The sequence below is a fragment of the Cryptomeria japonica genome, chromosome 10 (genome assembly GCF_030272615.1).
Source record: "Cryptomeria japonica chromosome 10, Sugi_1.0, whole genome shotgun sequence".
Classification (NCBI taxonomy): Eukaryota; Viridiplantae; Streptophyta; class Pinopsida; order Cupressales; family Cupressaceae; genus Cryptomeria; species Cryptomeria japonica.
Window position 1 is genome coordinate 785,283,933 of NC_081414.1, and position 10,588 is coordinate 785,294,520.

At 30.7% G+C, this 10,588-nt stretch overlaps 1 protein-coding gene across 1 annotated transcript; it reads right to left on the reverse strand.

Annotated features, from left to right (window-relative positions):
• Positions 1–8,139: 8,139 nt before the first annotated feature.
• LOC131859248 (protein LURP-one-related 11-like) lies at positions 8,140–9,543 on the reverse strand. The gene is made up of 4 exons (XM_059212835.1): positions 9,295–9,543; positions 9,242–9,249; positions 8,346–8,553; positions 8,140–8,265 (listed from the first exon to the last, which is right to left on the reverse strand). The coding sequence occupies exons 1-4, from the start codon at positions 9,541–9,543 to the stop codon at positions 8,140–8,142; spliced, it is 591 nt and encodes a 196-aa protein (XP_059068818.1).
• Positions 9,544–10,588: the final 1,045 nt, after the last annotated feature.

The window sequence follows — 10,588 nt, forward strand, 5'->3', positions numbered from 1 at the left end:
ATAAGAGTCGTAACCTTTGACTAAAGTGAAGGATAAATTGAAAGTATGGGATGAAATAAGATAGAATTAGACTAACTAAGACACCAAACAAACCAACATACTTTTATGCCATAAAATGATAAACCAATTTAAATAAAAGAATAGAAAAAGTAAGTCACAATAAACATATAATTATTTTTTGCATTAAATTTTCAAAGGACATAATTTTAGCAATTATGAGACTAAACAAAATAAAAGTGCCAACATAGTTATAAAATGTTAGCATCTATTAATCAGGAAACCAAACAAATGAAGATCAACTTAACAAAATAAGGCATGAAAATAAAGAGGGTTTTTGGCCAAGTATGATATTGAACAAACAAACAAGAGAACATTATTTCTAAGATAAAAATGTCTAATAAATTGTCACCAATAGTAAACTCTAATTGAAGAAAATCCTTGTACATTTTTGTATTATCCTAAACCCTAAACATTTGTGTATAAATGTAATCATTTTTTTGTAACTCACAATTTAGATATAGGGTTTCAACAAAAAAAATCGCATCTACCTTCTGACATTTTTTTATAAATCATAATTTAAATAGAGGCTTTGAACAAAACATGTACAACATTCAAACTTTCTTCATCACAAAATGCTTGTAAAAATGAAAAAACCCATTAGAATAAAGTATACACAATTAGTAATTGATAGTGAAGCTTGAATACAAGACTTAATTTCCTAGTAAGATGATTTATTTTTATGAATGCAATTAATTTAGTGTTCATAAACACCTAAAACACATAGTTGATGCATAAACATAGTGAAAGCAACATAGTCTTTAAGATATATCAATAAACCTCAATAAGCACGGAAAAACATATTGGAAATGCACCAACAAAATAATAGAACCTCATTGTTATAGATTACAAAACCTAACATAGGTTAAATGTGGGTATTGTTGAGGTAGCAAAGCTACAATTGCTGGTCAACCATGTAAGTTACAGGCCCAAATTTCCAAGAAAGTTAGAGATGGAAGCCTACACTGAATGGTTAAATGCAAAAAAGGAAAGGAATTCAAACTAGTGATGAATGCAAAAACATTTACTTTTTGAGAGGGGGACAATGCAATTTAGTTAAAAAACCAAGATAATGTAACCACCATTCAAGTGGATGGGAGACTAGTGTTTTAGCGTACCATCCATTGTTGGTGGGATTTTAGTTGGAGAAACCATAAGTGAACACCTTTAGTCCCTATCCTAATGAAGAATCATGAAGAAATTATAATGAAGGGATCCAAAGTGTATTATGCAAGAAATAAATAACATTCAATGAAGGAAGGCATAGTTAATAAAATTTGGGTGCCATATAGTGGATGTAATGAGAAGGGAGGCATAGTTAATATCTTTATAGGGTAAATATGGGGCTGATGGTGGGTGATACATGAAACCACATGGGATTTTTAGGTGGCAGGGTGTTTTCTTGCCATGTACTAATAACATCGAGTTTGGGCACTATACCACATAAATAGTGGGGTGGGATATTGCCATAATTGGTCAACTATTTAAATTGGAAAAATTTTAACACCTTGGTTGACTCATCATTTTACATGTGGCATATAGGCCTAGCATAAAATAAGGACTTTTTTAGATTCTAAACTATATTTCATATTTGGCAAAAAAAATTTAATCAAATGTCCCTATGGCACTCTACATGAACCTTGTAAATTAGAGTACACACGTATGATCCCCTCTCCCCTAGTTAAAAATTAATAATTTAGATAGTATAGCTTGATTGGTATATTAAAATATATAGTATATTTTTCATCAAAATTTAACATAAAGAAATTGAAAAACTATTTATACCAATGTAAATTTGATTGCATGGATTCCTAATTAATGTCAAGAAATCTTTCATTGGAACCAAAAAAAAAATGTAATGTTACTCCTCTCTTCTTTATCTTGTGCTTTTAAATTTACACAACTTTTAATAAATGTGATACAATTTCATATATATTCCAAGACAGAACTAGAGTAACTACAGTCCACTCTCTTGGGCTCCTTGCTCTTTTGTTCATCAAGTAATTCCTCCATAATTTTCAAATGCACCATGTAAATAGCTTCTAATAGAAGGGTTTGTCCTATCTTATTAGCTAAATCCACCCTAGAACCTACATTCAATAGTATTTCTTACATCTCTATATTCTTACTACATCAATTTATTAGTAATGTAATAACCCACCATGTTTAACCCAACAAATTTGACCTTTCTTTTTTTTTTGTTTAATTTAATCATTGTGTTTGATTCAATTGCATACTCTGGGCATCCATCCATTTGGATTAGGCATTCATCCATCTAGGATGAGCATCTAACCATACGGGTTAGGCATCTGCCCATACAGGATATAAGATTTCATCTATCCAATACGAGATAGGCATCTACCCATACGGGGTAGGCATATATCCAATTGGGATAGGAAGTGCTCTGGCCAAAGACTTAGACTCATTGGGACCATTCGGGTCCTAAGCCACTCACTAAGTACTACACTCTTCTAATAGAAGTGCACCAAGGTCACTGTCCTTAGGAGTAATTAAATTACATAATACAAGCTTGAGTTCCGCCTCAGGAAGTCAAGCGAATCCATATGGGATTCCTTTTGAGTATGCATTGATTTACTTTTCCCCTTTTTATACTTATCTTTCAAATTAGGATTCTATTCAACCCTTCTTCTTACCAAGCCTAGATCCCACCCACAAATGCTTGAGTACTAGGGACAACTCCGTCCCAAGACTGCCTACATACCCATTTCAGCACGGGATCAAGGCGTAGAATATGTAGTTCCATTTTCTACTCTATGGTTTGATGTAAACTGATTAGTGGGTACGCAACCCTTTCTAGGGTCAATGTCCTAAACAGTTTCTCTGCAGTTGCTACCCACGGTGGTAGCACTTAAACAAAGGCTCAAGATGGCCTATTGTTTGTGGCCTAAACCAACTACATCCTGACACCTATCATAAGCATCACCCTTGACCAAATTGTCAATCACCAATATCTCTACAAGATTAAATCAATTTCATAAAAGCATTCTTACTTAATCAACCCTAAAGGGGGTTTACTATGGTTTAACTCAACAGATGTAAAAATCATTTGATGATTATCTTGTTAGATTATCAATCCAAGAGGGATTACCCGCCCCTTGGATTTTAACTGCCAAGTGTCCCTTATTACTCCCCGACAATTTATAGGGACGATGCCACAAACGTTGTTGATGTAGCTTTATTAGGTGTTAATTGCAGTAGTTCAACATGACGACATTACCCGTAAGCATGACCTAGAGGCACTGTATATACCGAACGCTACTAGGTTTTGGTTTCCATCTTCCTTTATTTAGTTTTCTAACTAAGAGCTATGAAAACATCATACTTGAAAACAATTACTAATTGAATGTGTATAATTAGACATTGCAAAGGTCAATTAATTGAATTAACTACTTGATGAATTACATGGAATAAAAACCATAACTAAAATTATTTATTATTTAAAACTTGAAATATAACTTGCATAATAATAATTAAACGTGTAACTTGCATGAAGATGAAGAAAATGTAACTTTGTCATTAATAAATGCAAATAAAGTATAAGTAATTCGCATGAAATATACAAGGTTGAGAAATGTGTTGATTTATACCATGAGAAAAATCACTTGTAGAGCCACTGGTCCCAAAAATAGCAACTCGCTTCGATATTTGGTTCGAATTATATTAATATGAATTAATTGCTACATGCCAAGTAAGTGCCCCAATGGGTCTTAAATAGATTGAATGATTCTAATTATAACATTTGATATAATATAACTTACAATTATAAAATTTACTATAGATAAATTAATTATGAATTTACTACACAATAATCCCCAATAGCTACAAATTTTTCTAAGTTAAATTCAATAACTTAAAGTTTATACTAAGGAAAAAAAAATTAACAATTTCTAAATTGCAACTTATACATTTATATTTATAAAAAAAAACCCTAAAAAAAAAATAATCCCCAATATCTACAAATTTTTCTAAGTTAAATTTAATAACTTAAAGTTTACACTAAGGAAAAAAGAATTAACAATTTCTAAATTGCAACTTATACATTTATATTTATAAAAAAAAATCCTTAAAAAAAAAAAAATATTAAAAAAGAAAAGATATGCGAATTTTTTGTTTAAGGGATAGTGGGGTGTGGGGCCCACGGGCCCCATCACCACTGCGGGTTTGTGGAAGCAGGCCCACGGTGATGAGGAGATCCCATGGTCCCCTCCACTACCCTACGGCCACTGCCGTGACAGTGACCGCAAGGGAAGTGGAGGGTACCACTTCCCTGGCGGTTACAATAACCGCACCCATGCACGCCGCTCGATATTTTTCGAAACAATTTTCGATAACATGTCATTTTCCATAATATAATCACTTTGCAACATTTATATATTTTAACATTTGAAATAAATTTACTATATATATATATGGTTTACATTCCCAATTATTTAATGATATATATAAACAAGAAGAATATTTATTTATGAAAATAACAACATGAATAAAATAGATAATCAAGTTATCGTAGAGGTAGGTAATTGCTTTAGATTGATTTTACAGTAAACAAGAGATTAATATTTACAGAGAGAGAGAGTTGATACCAGAGTTGATTCCAGCATTCACATGGAGAGAGTTTATTTCCAATATTCACAGGGAGAGAGTTGATTCCAGCATTCACAGGGAGAGAGTTTATTTCCAATATTCAGAGGGAGTTTATTTCCAGTATTCACAGGGAGAGAGTTGATTCCAGCATTCACAGGGAGAGAGTTTATTTCCAATATTCACAGGGAGAGAGTTTATTTCCAGCATTCACAAAGAGAGAGATTTTATTCAACTAATATTCACAGAGAGATTTTATTCAGCAATATTCACAGAGAGATTTTATTCAACTAATATTCACAAAGATTCAACTAATATTCCCAGAGAGATTAATTTAAAGAATGATATTCAGATTTCCATTTGAAGAACCAGAGAAATGAATTAGAGGGATGAAATACAGATTAAGATTCAAATCACACAGGGAAGAGTTCTAATCTTAGAAAAAGAGATTTAAAAATAAAGGAAATATGATTTTTGCACAAATCTAAAATCTTTGGAAAAAACAAAAAAGCAAGATTATGTGCATATTTTCTAGGAGAAATAAAATAAATAATAAAGCTATCCTTTACATGCATTATGTGAAAGTATTTTATCAATATTTATTCCTAAATAAAAAGAAAAGATTTACAATAAGGGAGAATCTAGAAACTATCTTTGGATAATACCAATTCTTATATGTGAATGTGAAATAACAAGAAGAGAACTTGGCTTATCAAAGCTTGATGTTGAATCCTCTAGCTATCCTTTTGATCCTCCTTTGCAACTTGAGAGAAATCTTTGAAACAACAACTTAAAAATCTTGCAAAGAAAAATGAGACTACCAAAGAAGATCCTACTACTAAAACTTGGGAAATTTTCTTCAAAGCATAATCAACTCCCTTCTTTGAAACTTGCATACAATTTTATAAGAAAAATCCCTCCATTCCACTATCTAGAAAATTTAATTAAAAAGGAGATTCTTTTCCAATATTGGACTCATGCAAATTGATTAAACTTAGTGGGGCAGTTTCATGCAAGGTGGTGTTCCTCTAGAAGCTTCTTATTCTTCCTACAACATGTGCCATAATTGGGAGTGGAAAAAAATAATGCCTTTTGAATTATATTCTCCAAGTGTGTGTATTCATTTTATTCTTTTATAACATTTATTCAATCATTTAAATAGCTTAACCAAAAATATAATAGAATTGTATTTAAATCAAAAAGTGATAAAGGAGGGTTGTGAAAAGTAAAGTAGTTTTATCCCACTCATTAACATGGTTAAAAAATTCTACCTCTTAAAAACTGACTTAGCCAAATCTATATTGTATATTGCAACAAGATGATGTAGTGGGTGATCTTTTATGTGAACAACATTTAAATAGCTTATCATTTGTAATAAATGGATTTTTTTAAAGATGGGAACCCATCATTAGGCATGTTTATGACAAAATATTAAAATCAATTCCATAATTAGAATATTTTTTATTATAAATATGTGCTTAAAATAAGATTGTATTACTAGAACGTACAAATAGAAACCACAACACAATATGGTGAAAAGTAAAATATTTATAAATTGTGTATAATAAACTTATTATATATACATTCCACATAGACATTGAGAAATTCAATAAAACTAAACATAATATTTGAAAGTTGACGATAGAAGATTAACTTTATGAAAGGGATCAAATGTTGCCTACTTCAAAAGAAAAGAAGTCATTAGATGTAGAAGACTGAGATAACTGTAAAAGAGGGACAACATTATTATACCCATGGAGCATCATCTACCTTTGGAGTTATAACTCCAAAGGTAGATGATGCTCCATGGGTATATTAATGTTATCCCTCTTTTGCGGTTATCTCATTCTTCTCATATTCTTTAATTATGATGTGTTCTAAATGTTGGACATTGTTGAAATTTGTGTATTATAGGTAAATTGTAACTCTTTCTTAAAATTAATAGCATTTTTTACATATTTACTTTCAAAAGAGAGAATAATTTATCAAATACATTATATAGTAACATTTTTTTATGTATTTTTAACCTCTTTTCTTAAATACCAAAATAAAAATATTTTCATGATAAGAAAATAATTATTAATCCTAGTATAATTCTTTTAAAATTTATATGAAACACTCAACATAAAATATCTAATTTTCTATAACTATGTCTACTCCATAATATGATTTGTTTCATATACTTTCATTTAATTATTATTTTTTATTTCTCTTTAAATTCACTACCAAATTTTACATTAGACTTTGTAATCAAATACATAATTTTAAATATATGTAGACTTTAATATTATTAAATTATTATATTTTATTTTGGCTAGGATAATAAAAAAAAATTCAAAAAATTATAAAATAAATATTATAAAATATTATATACTAATTTTACAAATTAGTCAATTAATTTGATTAAAAAATATATTTAGAGAAAACAATCCTATGTAAAATCACTATTAAATTAGAAAGTAATGCAATATATTTATATATATATTAGCAAAAACAAATGTTCAATAAGACTGTAGATAATATATTTATATATAATAATCCTCCTTATCCAAAATCAACATTAAATAAAATGTGTTGTAGCTTGTTTATGTGTTTTTATATATAGATAGATATATTGTACATAATGAATTGCTGAACAAATTGCTTTGGCTATAATTGAACTCATACCATAATCAAACCCTAAGACTATAATTGAACCCTTACCATAATCAAACCCTAACCATAATTGAAGAATACCTATAATTAACTATAGCGCTAACCGTAACTCAAAGATTTCCTTCTAATTGAACCCAAACCCTATCTTAACATTAACCTTAATCATGATTTTAATTGAGCTAAATGCTAACTAAACTATAACTTGAACGATATTTAAACCTATAACCCTAATTCAACCCTAACCATATTTGAACCCTAGCCATGACCAAAAGATTTATCCTACAATAGTAACCTAACATTAACCCTATCCCTAATTTAACCTAACCTTATCCTATCCTTAATCTTAAAATAATTAAACCCACAAATTATCCTACAATAGTAACCCTAATTGTAACCTATCCTTAACCCTAAATCTAATCTTACCATTATTGAAACCTAACCCTAAACTTAGACTACAACACAAAGCAGAACTTGAAACAGATCATGTATGAACAGCATAAACTGAAAGTTTTACGATTCCCCACTGCATGCACAAAAGTAGAGCGCCCTACTGTACTGATGCTATTTATTGCAACTTTCTTGGGTCAGTTTATAAAGGTTGAGTTTGTATTTACATACATTTTTAAATTTACTTAGATAAACCTTGGCTTACAAACCCTCAAGTTCTTAATCATCCTCTGCGCCATCGTCCTCAAAATTAAAGTTGTGATATCCTTTTCAGGAACTCATCCATTACAACTCAACTTGGATCGTTTAAGTCCTCCCTCTCTTGTAAAATCGGCAGGACGTATAAGACCATCTAAAGATCATTCTCTCCTCTAATACTCAACTTATCTGATCAAACATAATAAGAAGTCCCATTACAAAGGCTTGATCAACTCTCCCTTCAACAACCAGATTGAGAATATCATTCCCCAGCACTATATCCGATTTAACTTCCTTTCGTTTAACCTGCACTTGCACACACTTCGCATTACTCAAACTCCAAACCCATCCTAACAAATTGGACAAAGATTCTCCCTTAAAGATACCTGTCCAATGGTCTCTCCGGAGACAGTGAATATTGTCCACGATGACTTGCACGACCCTTTGATCTTGTAATCCCAGACCTTCGATTTTCTAACTCCATTTACAAATACATTGGCAGTAATTTTGTTTGAGAATCCCAACGACTTTACAAGGCTAAATGTGGCTTTCTCAGACTCCATGGGATTTCCTCTGAATGCTTCCCATCTTTTCCTAATACACCATCTCTGATGAATCAAATCTAGATTTCAGAGATTATAGATGATGAAGTTTATAACACTATTTTGTTAATCATGGCAACAAGAAAGAATTAAATAAGCATAATAAGAAAAAGTAGTTTATTCTAAGTTTTGATTTATTTAAGTCTTTCATTTCAAATTATGCTAAAAGATGGTTCTAGTGAAGGAGTGTGATTTTAGATAAACTACTTAAATAAATCAAAATTTCAAATATGAAACTTATAAAAATTAGTCTGATAATATTGTTGACAGAAAAAATTAAGTAAAAACAGTATATTGTAAATTTTTATTTGATCAGGTGATTCATCTGAAATCATGCTAATAAATGGTCATAGTGAAAGGGTGTCATCTGAAATCATGCTAATAAATGGTCATAGTGAAAGGGTGTGATTTCCATGAATCATCTCAGATGAATCAAATCTAGTTATCAGAAATTATAAAAGATGAGCCTATAAAAATTAGTCTGATAGTAGTGTCTAATGGAAATTAAAAAAAATACAAAATAATATAATTTAAATTTTGACTTGTTTACGTGATTTATTTGAAATCAAATTATTTAAGTTTTGATTTGTTTTTAGATGAACTTGATTTGTTTTGATTGTTCATCTAAAATCATGCTAATAAATGATTCTATAAAAAAAAGATGATTTCAAATAACTCACCTGAAAAACTGAAAACATAAAATATGATGTTTAAATCAGACAGTCTAGACTACCTTGCGCCTCAGTGTCAGAAGAAGGTGGCCTGCATCATCCATGAGAAGCACTTCATTTTTTGAAATGGATGCATAATTATCTACTCTGAAAACCAGATTTCCCAACGAATTGAACACGGTGAATCCTTTGCCATTCAGTAATAGGGATTTCTTCAAAACTGTGAAGTGGGTAGCTGAGGCTGAACAGAATTTATGATCTATATAAACATGGGGAGACGAGAAAATAGAATCAGGATGCACTTGAGCCATTTTCAGATCTCACAGATCGTTCTACTGATTGCCAAAAACTTGAACGAGTTAAAAGATATTATCAAAGAGTTCAAAGAAGAAAAGTTATCAACAGAAAGGATTGTTTGGGTTCTAGATAGTCAATCCCACTCTACCCTTTATACTTACCTCTGAGACTGGAAAATTATCTTTTTGATTCAGGATTATTCTTCGTGGTGTAAATCAAGGAACCCACGTATGCTTTGGGATCTCAAAACGTCTCTGCATCTTGGAGCCCACAAGTCGCTGTTATACCAAACTATGTCACCGTCACAACCGACTAGATTACAATAAACTATGCAGCTAATGAAGTTGAAAACCAATGAAGTTACTACATTTGTAACACTAGAATACTGCAGTTGAAATAATGATATCAGATAGCAATTGTCATTAACAGAAACAAGCAATTAAAATAATTGTTCAGAATGAGGGATTGTTTACAACCATGCTTCTAATTTTAAGTATACTTTATAAGGGTAGGCGCAGATTTTACCTAGAAAAGAAATGCTTCCATATCTGTTTGGTCTTGTCTATTAAAATTTTCTGTAATTGGATTCGAATTTGAAGATTGAGAGGCGGTGTGTTTGATTTTGCACTTTTATAAGGAGTTGGATTATGCCACGCAAGGCTTCTATTTCCAATGCGTATTAGACTGACGGTGAAGAGAGAGAGAAAGGTGATGAATGCAAATCAAAGTAGCCCAGCTAACCGAAAAGATCAATTCACATTAAAAATTGGCCTTCTTGTTTAGGTTTTCCAAGAAGATGATATGGAGGTTTCATTGCTAATTAAAGTACTTGACAGGTGGTATTAAATAGTCAATAGGTCTATATATAACTAATTTTATTATTGAGATATTTGTGTATTTTTTAAGTTATTAAAAGGCTTGGTAGAATGATTATTTATGTATCTATTAATCATCTACTTAAAGTATTCTTATGAAGAAAAAGGGTGAAACATGTAAAATCAAGATAGTGAAGTCATGTTCTTGTGGCAAATATTTGAGTCTAGTTTCTAAAAAGCTAAG

Coding starts and splice junctions, on each gene's coding strand:
- LOC131859248 (XM_059212835.1), bottom strand. CDS start 9,543: ATGGCTCAAGTGCATCCTGATTCTATTTTCTCGTCTCCCCATGTTTAT. Junction 8,266..8,345: donor CCGGAGAGACCATTGGACAG/GTATCTTTAAGG, acceptor GTGCAAGTGCAG/GTTAAACGAAAGGAAGTTAA.